The following is a 14560-nucleotide window of genomic DNA, read 5'->3' on the forward strand; positions in this document are numbered from 1 at the left end:
GAAGTGTCTAGGGACGGTGGATGTGTGGAAGTAATATTAAGAGAGATGGAACCACACAGGTATTGGGTTTGGGCCAGAAAGGGTGAACTGCGAGCTGCACTGCCATTGACCAGAGGGCGACCCCAGGAAAGGTCAGCCACGGGCTCCAGGCCTTGCCTGGTACTGACTTATGATCCTCCTGGGTGGTGACCTACGGGTGACAGACAGACGGACAGATGGGCAAAACTGACTCTCCAGTGGACAGGCATGTGATGACCGAGTGGCCGACGAATGCACAGACACATGGCTGACTGTGGACGGATTTGTCATCCGCAGGGTCAGGCAAGTGACTTTGAGAGGGACAGAAAGACGGATGGGAGTGGCTGGAGGCCTGGGAGCCGCCCACCTGCTCGCTCAGCCGCGAGGGGGCGCCACCGCCCCGCCCAGCGACGCCCACTGCCCGGGCTCGCGACGGGGGCGGGACCAGCGTGCGCAGGGGCGGGGCCAGCAAACTCGCGGGGGTGGGCGGGGGCGGGGCGCGCGTGCACAAGGGGGCGGCCGGGGGCGGGGCGCGCGGCGGGCGCGGGCGCGCGCGGCGGCGGCGCGTTCCGTTCCGGGCCAAGGCTCGCGGCGGAAAAGTTGCGGGGCATAGAGGAGCGGCCCCGGGACGGGCAGCTAGCGCGACCCCAAGCCGGCGCCCGTGGTCCGGCCATGGACGACCTCGGTGAGTGAGCAGGAGGCCGAGGGAAGAGGAGGCGAGAGGCGCACAGCTCCGGGCCGGGCGGGTGCCAGCGAGCGGCGGGGGCCGCGGGATCCCACCCGCGGCGGCCCCGGCCTCAGCTCCCGTCCCTGCCGGCCGGGGCTCCGCGGGGCCGGGATCCCTAACCGGGCCTCAGTCCTGGGCCAGGCCGGCCTCGGCACCGACCGCACAGCAGCCACTCCCCGTCTGGGACGGCTTCACCTCTGGACCCCCGACCTCGGGGACCCACCCCCATCTCCCAGAAGGGCCCCAGGGACCAGCCCGCCCCTCCGGGACCCACCCCGTCCGCTGCAGGGACGGGACTTCCTAGAGCGGACCACCTCGTCAGCTACGGGACCCTCACCTCGCAGACCTCTCCCCACCCCCACCTCACAGATCGACCGCCCAACTCGGGGAGCAGCTGCCCGATCTCATGGGCTGCTCCCTCATTTCTTCGACCTGCTCCCCGTCCCTCCAGGGTCGCCCCCCACTTCACAGACTGCACCCCCCCTTCAGGGATAACCCCTGGGAGCCCACCCCTTTCATTTCACAAGTCAGATGCAAAAGCTAGAGACGAGCGTGTGTGATGACCACACCCCCATTTCAAAGACAAGTTTCCCAGTCTGCCTGCTCTCCTGAACCCCCACTTCAAATCTGGTCACCCCGTTTCAAGGACCCATCACTTATTTTCTCTCACTGCCCTCCCCACTCTGTGGACCATCCCCCCTCAATTCACAGACCAGTCCGTCTTCCGTGGTATGTTAAGTCTAGAACGGTAATTTGGTGAGTCCTGATTCTCTCCCCACCCCCAGATTCTGGTGAAATGCCAGGGGAATGAGGTGGGAGGTGGGGCCCAAGGTATGGCCATCCCTGAACGTGTCCTGGCTAGCAGGGTCCCCTCCACCCTCTCTGCGTCAGGCCCTGCTGGAAGCCATGCAGGTAAAAGAGGACAGGATGCCCAGAACAGAGTTTTACTGTTTTCCTGTTATTGGAGCCCCAAGGCTACTCTTTTCAGTCCAGTCTTGATCTGGTGTTAGGGGAAAGAAAGCATCTCCTGGAAGCGACTCTAAACCCAGGGGGGTTGGTGTCAGGGTTCTAGGAATGCCTTGGGTGGCGTGAATGCAGGAGTGGGAGGATTCGCTCTCTCTCCCTCCCCTTCACGCCTGTAGCTGGAGGGCCTTGAGCTTGGGAGGTGAGGAGGGGGGACACGTTTCTTCTCTGTAGGAGCCTTGTCTTTCCTCTCTGGACTGTGGGTGGCTTGTGTGACCACTGATGCTTCCTCTGTCCCAGGCTCTGAGGAGTAGATTCAGCAGACAGGACTGATGGGCCTCTACCAAGCAGCGCCGGGCACTAAGTTAAGACTGGCTGTTTGTAGGCGCTGGACTTGACTGCTTTCCTCCAGCTTCCTTTTGGGATCAGGGTGCCCCTGAGATCCCGGAGCTGGGGGTGGTGTAGGCTCCTGCCTGTTTTGCAGAGTGAGATGGCTGCCAAATGTAGTTTTGCCTTTGGGTCAGGCTTGGCACCCATTTTTCCAGTGTGCTCAAGGTTGGCATGGCTTCCAGGCAGGTATTTATTTATTTATTTTTTTCACATAAAAATAGCTCAGCTGGAAGGAGGCTGGGGGATGTTCCTTGAATCCAGGATTTAAGAGTCTCAGTGCTTTCCCAGTGGGAACTGGGAGCAAAGTTACAGTTTCTAAAATGCTGGTGCCGTTCTCTTCCTTCTCGGCAGTCCCGGTGCTGTTTCACGGACTGAGAAAGTCTTTGTAGAGCTCGCCGTCGCAATCCGGAGTTCCTGTCTTCTGGCAGTCTTCCATTTAGGGCCAGGAAACTGAGTTCTGAAAGGAAAGAGAGCACTGTATACGGGAGAGGGGATTGTAAGGATCTAAATTGCTGTTTGTGGAGTACTTCCCTGTACCTCGATTTGTGGTATCCTCACAACAACCCTTTTATCAGATTCCGCCTTAAAGCCAATGCTATCCTGACCACCTGCCTTTTGACAGATTGAGAAAGCTGAGACTAAGAGGTTCATTCTCTTGCCCAAGGCTGCACAGCCATGAAATGACAAAACCATAGCTGGAAGCCCAATTCCTGGCTCCTAGATCTGCGGCTCTTGTGTACCAAGAAGCCTTTTTTCCCTGGGGAGGAGGCAAGGGCGCTTGAAGGAGGGGTTGCCACTGGGTGATGGCTGTCACCTGTAACTTCTGCTGCTTTCTACCATAGACGCCCAGTTGCTTACATCCGGACTGCCCGATTTCCTTGGCCTGAGCTCCCAAGGGGAAAGCCACGCCTGGCTGACCAGAGCCCGGGGTGGGAGGAATGGGGTGTGCAGGAAGGGAGAGGAATTTGCCTCTGCACTGGGGCCCCGTCAGCTGTCTGGATGGCGGCTCAGCACACTGCCCGTCAGCTGTTTTCCTTAGGGTGGACACAAAGCCCGGACCTGTTGTTTTTATTTTTCTCCTGAGCGTGCTCTCAGCCATGTGCCTCCTGGTCCCTAACACAGGGGAGAGTTTATGGTGTGTCCAGTAGCAAGGCCAGAGGGTGCATCACCTCCTCCGTGACTTTGTTTTTTGGTCTGATAAAAAATGGGGAACTCTTCTCCTCCCTATAGCTGCCAATGACAGACTTGCCATGTGCTGTTTAATAAGTTACAAATTTAATAAGTTACAAATTTATAGCTCTCTGAGCACAAAAATATCAACACAGCATGTTCTGCCCTTCCCTGTGTGTTCTCTCTACTTTGTGCTTTGGGGTGGCTGCTTGGTGGCTTTTCTTATTACTGTTTAGATGCTGGTTTGGCCCGGAGTTCACTCTGTTCGAGTTCTGGCTGGAGTTTCCTGGACAGAGTTCCCACAACACTGAGATGCATTCTGACTGTGTTTTCTAACCCGATTGCTTGCTCTCCCTCTGTTCATGTTCTCAGTGTACTTGGTGGGGGCTTTGACCACAACTGTGGTCTAATCATGATCACATGCACTTCATGGGAGACAGGCGCTGTACTCAGCGCTTTACAAGCTGTATCACAACCTTTCAGAAACGGAGGTGTTTTGCCTCCACTTTATAGATGTGGAAACCTGAGCTCAGGGAAGTGTAGTGGTAATGCTTGGATTTGAACCCAGGCTCATCCAATTCCAGATCTGGTCGTCTTAAGCGTCATAAGGTGGTAGGTGCTGGTGACTAACCAGGGGGATGAGCCTTGGGGCCTGCTGAGTAATTGATAGTTACCTTTAACAATCTCTGCCCTAGGGGCCATTCCCAGGAAATGGCAAAGGGTGTGTCCAGTCCGAGTCCGGTAGCTTTGCCTTCCCATCCTCTAGCAGGGGGAACAGCCAGCTGTTGGCAGTGCCCAGTTGCTGCTGGAATCTGGACATGTCTTCTTTCAGCTTCTCAGCAGTCTTGACCCTTTGGAAAACAGTGCCTCATTGTCCTTGGGGGTAGTGCTAGGGGGGCAGAGGAGTTGCCTGGGGCATTGGGAGCTATGGAACCTCCCTGTTTCCATGGAAAGTCTGGACTTTGGGCTTTCCTGTCTGTGGTCCCTCTGTGTGTTAGGGCAGAGTCAGGGCACCCAGCTGCTGGGCCTGTGGCAGAGGCGGCATTTACCCAAGCAGCGATGGTGCCCTCCTGGTAGGCTCTGTGTCAGTGCCAGAGCTTCTCCTGGGCTTTGTACTACTAAGGGGCAGAGCTGGGAGTCAAACCCTGGTGGGTTTGATTCTTCAGCAGGTGCCCTTTCTGATACGTGAAGCTGTCTGCTACCTGGGCAGACATAGCTTGATGGAGAAAGGTTCAGCCTACTGGAAGCCAAAGCCCTGTCACTATGGGTTCAAGGTCTTTTCAGGGAATATCTCAGTATTCCCTTTTTTCCAGCTTCCCTAGTGATGGTCATGCATTGAAGAAGCTGGGTGTACCCTTGGCTGGAGAGGCTGATGGAAGGCCAGAGTTATTGGTGAGCCACTGAGCAGCCCTCCTTTCCTATTTAGTCATCGCGCATGGAGTATCTGAATCTGAAGCTTCTCTTGGGTCTTTACCTCGCTCCAGAGATGTTGAATAAACTTCTAGCCTCATTGCCACCTTTCCTGGGGTCGTCCTAGTCTGAGTCATCAATAATAGCAAAATCTGCCGGGCATGGTGGCTCACACATGTAATCCCAGCCCTTTGGGAGGCCGAGGTGGGTGGATCATTTGAGGTCAGGAATTCAAGACCAGCCTGGTCAACATGGTGAAAGCCAATCTCTACTAAAAATACAAAAATTAGCTGAGCGTGGTGGCGGGTGCCTGTAGTCTCAGGTATTCTACTCAGGAGGCTGAGGCAGGAGAATCGCTTGAACCCGGGAGGCGGAGATTGCGGTGAGCCGAGATCGCGTCACTGCACTCTGGCCTGGGGACACTTTTCTTTTTTACAGTGTTTACAGAACTTTTTCCCGTAATATTTATTGAGCACTTATTATGTGCAGGCACTGTGCTGGGCACCTTACATGCATTGCTTGTTTGAATCAAGCTGTCCATATGAGGCAGGTTTTATTAGTAGTAGTATTACCACTACCCATTTTATAAGTGAGGAAACTGAGACACAGAGAGGTGAGCCCACATGCCCAAGTTCTACAGCTAGTGAATGGCAGTGCTAGGATTTGAATGCAGGTGGTCTGGCTGCTGAGTGGGACTTGCGGCCAATTGTTTTGTACACTTTTTTTTTTGAGACAGGGTCTGCAGCCTCCACCTTCTAGGCCCAAGTGATTCTCTTCCCTCAGCCTCCCCAGTAGCTGGGACTACAGGCGCATGCCGCAATGCCCCGCTAATTTTTAAAATTTTTTGCGGAGACAGGGTTTCACCATGTTGCCCAAGCTGTTCTTGAACACCTGGCCTCAAGCAATGTGCCCGCATCGACCTCCCAAAGTGCTGGGATTACAGGCGTGAGCCATTGCGCCTGTCACATTCTTTACTCTTCTGTTCACGATACTGCATCTGATATGAGTTGCTCATTGGTTTGACTGTTTTCTGTTTCTAGGACACTAACATTTTTCTGCCCCCACCCTATTCTCTGTTGTCTTCCATATCTGTCATTTCCCTGTTCTCCACAGCTTCTTCTCTTTCTTTTGTTCTTTCTTTCTTTTATTTGAGACGGAGTTTCGCTCTCATTGCCCAGGCTGGAGGGCAGTGGCATGATCTCAGCTCACCACAACCTCCGCCTCCCAGGTTCAAGCGATTCTCCTGCCTCTGTCTCCCGAGTAGCTGGAATTACAGGCATGCACCACCACGCCCAGCTAATTTTGTATTTTTCGTGGAGACAGGGTTTCTCCGTGTTCGTCAGGCTGGTCTCGAACTCCCGACCTCAGGTGATCCTTCTGCCTCAGCCTCCCAAAGTGTTGGCATTATAGGCGTGAACCACTACACCCGGCCTTTTTGTTCTTTCTTGGGGACACACACTCAGGATGGGATGCAGGGTCCTGTGGGGAGTATCTCCTGTTCCAGGGGAGGCCCCACTCCTCCCTCCCTGGTCACCTCTCCAGTCGCCTGTTTCTCTTGAGACAGAGCAGTGAGCTTACAGCACCACTGCCAAGGAGAACCTGGGGCAGGTCCCCTGTGGTCCCTTCCCAGCTCCTCTGCTCAGGAATCAAAAGCCTTCCTGTGCCTCCAGCCTCACTGCACCTAAACATGCTCCTTGTCTTTCCCATGTCCAGAGGAGGGAGTTGTTGAAAACTTTATGGTGGAGAATGAAGGATGTCCTATGGGAGGAGGAGAGGAAGGGAAAGAATCAGGAAGCTGAATTTTCTCAGAAATGTTCGCAAAGCAAGTCATGGAAATGGCTTCCGGGTGCCCTCCTCACCTGGGATGGGCCCCGAGCCTCCGTCTACAGCCCCACAGGGTCTGCTCTGCCTTTTGCAGTCTGGGTCTTGTTGGGAGTCTCATATCTGGCCTCGAGTGTACATTCATATCCTGATAAGTCTTCCAACTAACTAACCGATTGCCTAACCAGGGGCTCAGGGCTGGCCTCTCCAGGGAGGCCTTGGATGCTGGGCCAATGGTAGACAGAATATGCGGCTGGCCAGGCCCAGTGGAGCCCCAGTGGCCAAATCTTCCCTTAAAGATGGCCTCTTAATGCTTATTTCTTGTGTGATTGTGGTATTGTGGTTTTATGGGAGAATATTGTTATTGTTAGGTGCATGCTAAAGTATTTAGGAGTAAAGTGTCATGATGTCTTGCAACTTATTTTTATTTTTTTATTTTTTATTTTTGAGGTGGAGTCTTGCCCTGTCACCCAGGCTGGAGTGCAGCAGCACGATCTTGGCTCACTGCAACCTCTGCCTCCTGGGTTTAAGCAATTCTCCTGTCTCAGCTTCCTGAGTAGCTGGGACTATGGATGCATGCCACCACAACTGGCTAATTTTTGTATTTTTAGTAGAGGTAGGGTTTCACCGTATTGGTCAGGCTGGTCTTCAACTCCTGACCTCAGGTGATCCACCTGCCTCAGCCTCCCAAAGTGCTGGGATTACAGGCTGGGATTACAGGTGTGAGCCACCCCACCTGGCCTCAACTTAGTTTGATTTGTTTTTTTTTGTTTTTTGTTTTTTCTTTAGGCAGAGTTTTGCTCTTGTTGCCCCAGCTGGAGTGCAGTGGCATGATCTCAGCTCACTGCAACCTTCGTCTCCCAGGTTCAAGCGATTCTCCTGCCTCGGTCTCCCAAGTAGCTGGGATTACAGGCATGCGTCACCACACCCAGCTAATTTTTGTATTTTTAGTAGAGACCAGGTTTCTTCATGTTGGTCAGGCTGGTCTCGAACTCCTGACCTCAGGTGATCCGCCCACCTCGGCCTCCCAAAGTGCTGGGATTACAGGCGTGAGCCACTGCGCCCAACTTAACTTAGTTTTAAATGATATAATGAAAAACAGGATACACACATAGAGGGCAGAGAGCACAAGGGCCATGCATTCACACAACGTGGTAAAACAATGACAGTCATTCAATCTAAATGAGAGTACACAGGCCTCTCAACTTCTCTGTGTGTTTAGATATTTTCATAATGAAAAGTTGGAGAAAAGTAAGGAAACCCTGCTTTTCTGTGGTGGGCTTGCAGTTGTCGGGCCAAGGTGCTGGCCTGCTCCTGCCTGTGGTTGGCCTGAGTGACTGTTGGCCTCCTGTGATTGTGCAGATGGTGGGAAGACTGGGTGACCAGAGACAGGAGCTGGGGGGGCCTCAGGTGACAGTGACTGCCGACTATCAGCTGGGAAATGGGGAGCATAGTGCTGTGACCTGTGCAGGAAAAAGACAGGCCCAGAGACAGTGTGTGTCCATAGGTGTGGAGGCAACCTCATGAGTTATTTGTGCATGATGACATTAATCAGACCAGGGTTGAAGCATGTGAGATGCTGAACTTTGGTTGGAGTTTGAGATGGGTTGTCCAGGCTGGTGGGACACAGAGCAAGACTTTTTTTTTTCTTTTTTCTTTTTGAGATGGAGTCTTACTCTGTCACCCAGGCTGGAGTGCAGTGGGGTAATCTTGGCTCACTGCAACATCTGCCTCCCAGGTTCAAGTGATTCTTGTGCCGCAGCCTCCCCAGTAGCTAGGATTATAGGTGTGTGTCATCATGCCTGACTAATTTTTGTAATTTTAGTAGAGATGGGGTTGCACCATATTGGCCAGCCTGGTCTCGAACTCCTGACCTCAGGTGATCCGCCTGCCTCGGCCTCCGAAAGTGCTGGGATTACAGGTGTGAGCCATGGCGCCTGGCCAGAGCAAGGCTTTACACAATTCAGGGAATGGTCTCTGGGCAGCTTGAGGCCTGCGGGAGGGGAGGGGATGCCTTTTGCCTCACATCATGAACCCCTTATCTGTGGCCAGTGGAATACCATTTACCTGTGGGCAGTGATGGCTGATGGCCCCAGGCTCTTGCTTGTAGCTCAAGTCTGACCATCCAGTTTTTCAGCCTTCAGGCTCCCTCTCCTGGAATCCCCACTCCCTTGGTCCCTCGTGTCTAGTTTGTGCTGACTCAAAGCTGGCCTTCTTGGGCCTCCAGTCTGTTTTGGGGAAATAGCTGCATTCTGGCACCAGTGGCCCTCTTGGCTCTGAGGCAGAGGTGAGGGCCCTGCTGCCTACTAGAAACATTTCGGGCAGCCAGCAGGCTCTCATAAGGGGAGGGCTTCATGCCAAGGTCTTCTTTCAGCCTCATGTCATCTGTGTCAGCATGCAAAGATGCCGAGACTGCCACTTTGCAAGGACCATGAGGTCTTCTAGCGAAGGCTCAGAGCTTCACTCTGCCTATCTGAAAGCAGCATGATGTGTGTTTTATGGGGGAGGGGGTGGTGCTGGGAGGAAGCTTTATGTAATTCTTGGCTGGAGCTCAGGTAATTGTTTTAATGAAATGGAATGCAGCTTATTCAGAATTCGCTTGGCAGAAACAGCCATGTTCTGTTCTGTTTTCTTGTTGGGGAGAGCAGGGCACACATTTCCAGCTGTTTTGAATCGTAGAACTCTGGGTGAGCTGGAGCAAGGTGGGTGGAACCCTCCAGGGAGCTCCGAGGAGCTTCAGGCCGATTCTCTTCTGGATCCCGGTCTGTGTGTATCATTTTGAATGAGCTATGGAGACTTTGGCCTCTTCTAACAACATAAAAGCCCTACTGAGGCCAGGTACGTTGGCTCATGCCTGTAATCCCAGCATTTTGGGAGGCCGAGGCGGGTGGAATACCTGAGGCCTGAGGTTGGGAGTTCCAGACCAGCTTGACCAACATGGAGAAACCTCATCTCTACTAAAATACAACATTAGCTGGGCGTGGTGGTGCATGCTTGTAATCCCAGCTACTCAGGAGGCTGAGGCAGGAGGATTGCTTAAACCTGGGAGGCGGAGGATGTAGTGAGCCAAGATCAGGCCACTGCACTCCAGCCTGGGTGACAGAGTGAGACTCTGTCTCAAAATAAATAAATAAACCCTATTGAAAGCAGGCTATGAAATGGGCACAATGCCTTCTTTCCACGTTGTTGGGAGACTGAGTGAGGTGCTTAGCACATAGTAGACAGATCCTCAAGGATGGCCTCTATTTCCTTGCGCTTTATTCCACCCTCCACGTCCCCATCTTCCCACCCCCTTTTATACCTCATGGCCACCATATTCTGTCAGTGTAGATGGCTGTGGCCCCATGTGGCCCCGAGGTCCCCATCTGCAGGTCCACCTGGCTCTCCTTTTTCTTCTGGTTCCCTTTTTCTCCTCTTCTTCTCTTCTCTTCTTTCTGTTTTCTCACGGGGTGGTCTTTTTCTCTTGCCCAGGATGAAGTACCATGATCGGATCACAGCTCACTGTAACCTCCAATTCAAGCAATCCTCCTGCCTCAGCCTCCCGAGCAGCTGGGACTACAGGCACGTGCTATCATGCCTGGCTAATTTTTTATTTTTTATACAGCCGGAGTCTCATTATGTTGTTCAGGCCGGTCTCGAACTCCTGGCTTCAAGCAGTCCTTCTGCCTTGGCTTTCCAAAGTGCTGGTATTGTAAGTGTGAGCCACCATGCGTCTTGCCTGTTTCCCTCTTTTTACTTTTCTGCTCTTATTAAATTCAGTTTTTTGTTTTGTTTTGTTTTTTAGACAGTCTTGCTTTGCCGCCCAGAGTGGAGTATAGTGGCGTGATCTTGGCTCACTGCAACCTCTGTCCCCCAGGGTCGAGTGGTCCTCCTGCCTCAGCGCCTCACTTCCCCACCCCCCTCACCCCTTCCTCCCACACCTCACCCCCAGCAGTAGCTGAGATTATAGGCACATACCACCATGCGTGGCTAATTTTGTATTTTTGGTAGAGATGGGGTTTCGTTCGCCATGTTGGCCAGGCTGGTCTCGAACTCCTGAGCTCAGGTGATCCGCTCACCTCCACCTCCCAAAGTGTTGGAATTACAGATGTGAGCCATTGTGCCTGGCCTACTCTTACTAACTTTTTTACTTTGCTCCTTTTTATTTTTATTTTTTTTTAATTTATTATCTTTTTTGAGACAGAGTCTTGTTCTGTCACCCAGGCTGGAATGCAGTGGAGTGGATCTCGGCTCACTGCAACCTCTGCCTCCTGGGTTCAAGTGATTCTTCTGCCTCAGCCTCCTGAGTAGCTGGGACTACAGGTGCCTGCCACCACACCTGGCTAATTTTTGTGGTTTTAGTAGAGACGGGGTTTCACCATAGTGGCCAGGCTGGTCTTGAACTCCTGACCTCGTGATCTGCCTGCCTTGGCCTCCCAGTGCTGGGATTACAGGTGTGAGCCACTGCACCTGGCCTGCTCCTTTTTAAATTTTAACACAGCCCGACCCATTCTTCCACATTTGCTCTTTTGCTGAGACACCTGTTTCATCCTTTAGCTGCCATATTTTTTTCTCCCTTCCTTAAGCTCTGCTTGCTTCTCCGGAGACCCTCCCACCTTCTTTTCCCAAGTCTCCTCTGGTCCCTGAGTGGAGGTGCACCTGGGTGTTTTCTCAAAGGATTTCTCTGAACTCCTTGTTTTTCTCCTGTGCACCTCGGTCAGTTAATCAACTGCATGACCTCTTTTATAACCTGTGTGCTGGTGACTCCCAAATTTATATTTCCACCCCTGACGTGAATTCTATTGTCCAGATTCTTCCGGTCTGCCCGCCAGCAGAGACTCAACTCATTTCCTTTCCACTCTCCCTTCTCATCTACTCCCTTCTCATTTCCTTTCTCCTCTCCCAGGCCCCATCTACTGCCTGTTCTCTGTTAGCGCCCCCTCTCTTCTCTGGGCCTGTATTAGATAATGGGCATTTCTGCAGCATGTTAAGCTTGAGGACATATTTTCACATGCTTCTTTACTTTTTAAAAAACTGAACCTTAGGCCAGGCGTTGTGGCTCATGCCTGTAATCCTAGCACTTTGGGAAGCCAAGGCAGGCGGATCTCGAGGTCAAGAGATCAAGACCAGCCTGGCCAACATGGTGAAACCCCGTCTCTACTAAAAATACAAAAATTAGCTGGGCATGGTGGCCCGTGCCTGTAATCCCAGCTACTCGGGAGGCTGAGGCAAGAGAATCTCTTGAAACAAGAGGCGGAGCTTGCAGTGAGCCGAGATCGCGCCGCTGCACTCCAGCCTGGTGAAAGAGCGAGACTCAGTTTCAAAAAAAAACCACTAAACCTTATTGCGTATATTCGAAGTTTACAACATTGTTGTTATGGGATACATATAGATAGTAAGGTGGTTACTAAAGTGAAGCCGATTAGTGTATATCAGTCATCTCACAGTTACTTTCCTGTGTGCCAAGAGCAGCTAAATCTACTTATGTAACGAAAATCCCTAGCAGGATTTTCTTAACTTCAGCTCTCATGTCATACATTTTATTTCTAAACTTGTGCATCCCATGTATCTGCTACTTAGTATTCTTTGACCCACATCTCCCCATTCCCCACTTCTGCCCATAGTAACCACTGTTTCATTCTCTCTCTCTCTATATATATTTATATATATATGTAAAATATATATATATTGGACTGGGCACGATGGCTCACGCCTGTAATCCCAGCACTTTGGGAGGCCAAGGTGGGTGGATCATCTGAGATCAGGAGTTTGAGACCATCCTGGCCAACATGACGAAACCCCGTCTCTACTAAAAATACAAAAATTAGCCGAGCGTGGTGGCATGGGCCTGTAGTCTCAGGCACTTGGGAGCCTGAGGCAGGAGAATCGCTTGAACCCAGGAGGTGGAGGCCGGAATGAGCCAAGATCATGTCACTGCACTCCAGCCTGGGTGACAGAGCAATACTCCATCTCAAAAATAATTAAAATAGTAAATAAATATATGTATATAGTACATATATAAGTGAGGTCACGCAATGTTTTTGTTGTGTCTGCCTTATCTTACTTAGCATGTCCTTCCATGCTGAGGCAAATTGGCAGAATCTCCCTTTTTAAGGCTGAATAATTCATTGTATCTATATACAATGATGTATAAACCACATTTTTTTTTTATCTATTTGTCCATTGACAATCATCATTTTTTTTTTTTTTTTGAGACGGAGTCTCGCTCTGTCGCCCGGGCTGGAGTGCAGTGGCTGGATCTCAGCTCACTGCAAGCTCCGCCTGCCGGGTTCACGCCATTCTCCTGCCTCAGCCTCCCGAGTAGCTGGGACTACAGGCACCCACCACCTCGCCCGGCTAGTTTTTTGTATTTTTTTAGTAGAGACGGGGTTTCACCGTGTTAGCCAGGATGGTCTCGATCTCCTGACCTTGTGATCCGCCCGTCTTGGCCTCCCAAAGTGCTGGGATTACAGGCTTGAGCCACCGCGCCCGGCCGACAATCATCATTTTTTATATGGTTCTGATCACTGCCTTTTGAGGTAGGTAGTAGTTCTCTTCATAGTAATGAGGAAGTCAAACTGAAGCCCAGAGGAGTTAGGGGAAGGGAATACACCCAGAGTTACCACAGGCAATGATGCAAGAACCTGAACCTTGGGTGGGTCTTCCCACAACCAGCCTAGTCTCTTTCTGGTTTTTCTTTCTCTCTCTTTTTTTTTTTTTTTTTTTTTTTTGAGATAGAGTCTCGCTCTGTCACCCAGGTTAGAGTACAGTGGCGTGATCTCGGCTCACTGCAACCTCCGCCTCCGGGGTTCAGGCGATTCTCCTGCCTCAGCCTCCCGAGTAGCTGAGACTGCAGGTGTGTGCCATCATGCCTGGCTACTTTTCGTATTTTTAGTAGAGATGGGGTTTCACCATATTGGTCAGACTGGTCTCAAATTCCTGACCTCAGGTGATCCACCTGCCTTAGCCTCCCAAAGAGCTGGGATTACAGGTGTGGGCCACTGTGCCTGGCCTTCTTTCTGGTTTTTCATACGGGAAACCTCATGGCAGAGATCTATGGGTTAGTTTTGGCCTGCAGACCATTGTTGCTTGGTCTCCATGGTATTTAAAATATTCCAAATTAGTTGCCTACATTTAAAGCATCAGGTGATTGCACCAAAAAGTCCATGTCATTCCTTTTTTTTTTTTTTGAGACGGAGTCTGGCCGTGTCGCCCAGGCTGGAGTGCAGTGGCGCGATCTCGGCTCACTGCAAGCTCCGCCTCCCGGGTTCATGCCATTCTCCCGCCTCAGCCTCCGAGTAGCTGGGACTACAGGCGCCCGCCACCACGCCCGGCTAATTTTTTGTATTTTTAGTAGAGACGGGGTTTCACCGTGTTAGCCAAGATGGTCTCGATCTCCTGACCTCGTGATCCGCCCGTCTCGGCCTCCCAAAGTGCTGGGATTACAGGCTTGAGCCACCGCGCCCGGCCTTTTTTTTTTTTTTGAGACAGAGTCTCACTGCGCCACCCAGGCTGAAGTGCAGTGGCATGATCTCGGCTCACTACAACCTCCGTCTCCTCGGTTCAAGCAGTTCTCCTACCTCAACCTCCTGAGTAGTTGGGATTACAGGCACCACCACGCCTGTCTAATTTTTGTATTTTTAGTAGAGACAGAATTTCACTGCATATCGTTTCTTTTGAAAAATCAGATCAGGCTTCATGGGATGCATGTACTCTGTCACTACTTGGTTAACCTCAGTAGCTCCAGTCTCATGTTTGACCCTCTCTGTTGCCTACGTTGGGTCTCACTGGCCTCATACATGTTCCTACTTGGCCCCTGCTTTGGGGGATTCTAAGAACGCCCTGTGCTCAATATTTAATGACCAATGCAGTTGCCAAATCTCGGGGGTATCTTGTACTGCAGTCTCTGGATTACATTTGACTTCTGACCATGCCAACCACTCAGTTCTGCCTTGAGTCTAGATCTTGGTTCAAGTTGCAGAAAATAGCCTTCTCCTGACTCACCTTACCCTCTGCCTTTAAAATCTTAGCTGAATCCACCTTTTTGAGAGGGCTTTTTTCGCAGATAAAACCAACCAGCCT

The 14560-nt window shown here is 51.7% G+C and overlaps 1 protein-coding gene across 7 annotated transcripts in view; it reads left to right on the forward strand.

The window, feature by feature from the left end:
* The first annotated feature begins 550 nt into the window (after window positions 1-550).
* PXN (paxillin) overlaps window positions 551-14560 on the forward strand; it is a 64669-nt gene continuing 50659 nt past the window's right edge. For 3 of the 7 annotated variants that reach the window (XM_033220392.1, XM_033220397.1, XM_033220399.1), the window contains exon 1: window positions 551-703. In XM_033220392.1, coding sequence (XP_033076283.1) covers window positions 691-703 — 13 coding nt within the window. In that variant the 5' untranslated portion in view covers window positions 551-690. Of the gene's footprint in view, window positions 704-4581; window positions 4661-14560 lie in introns of all 7 variants that reach the window. The other 4 variants (XM_033220394.1, XM_033220391.1, XM_033220396.1 and 1 more) reach the window with 4 other exon arrangements.

This window comes from Trachypithecus francoisi, unplaced genomic scaffold, assembly GCF_009764315.1.
Source record: "Trachypithecus francoisi isolate TF-2019V2 unplaced genomic scaffold, Tfra_2.0 Lachesis_group11, whole genome shotgun sequence".
Lineage (NCBI taxonomy): Eukaryota > Metazoa > Chordata > Mammalia > Primates > Cercopithecidae > Trachypithecus > Trachypithecus francoisi.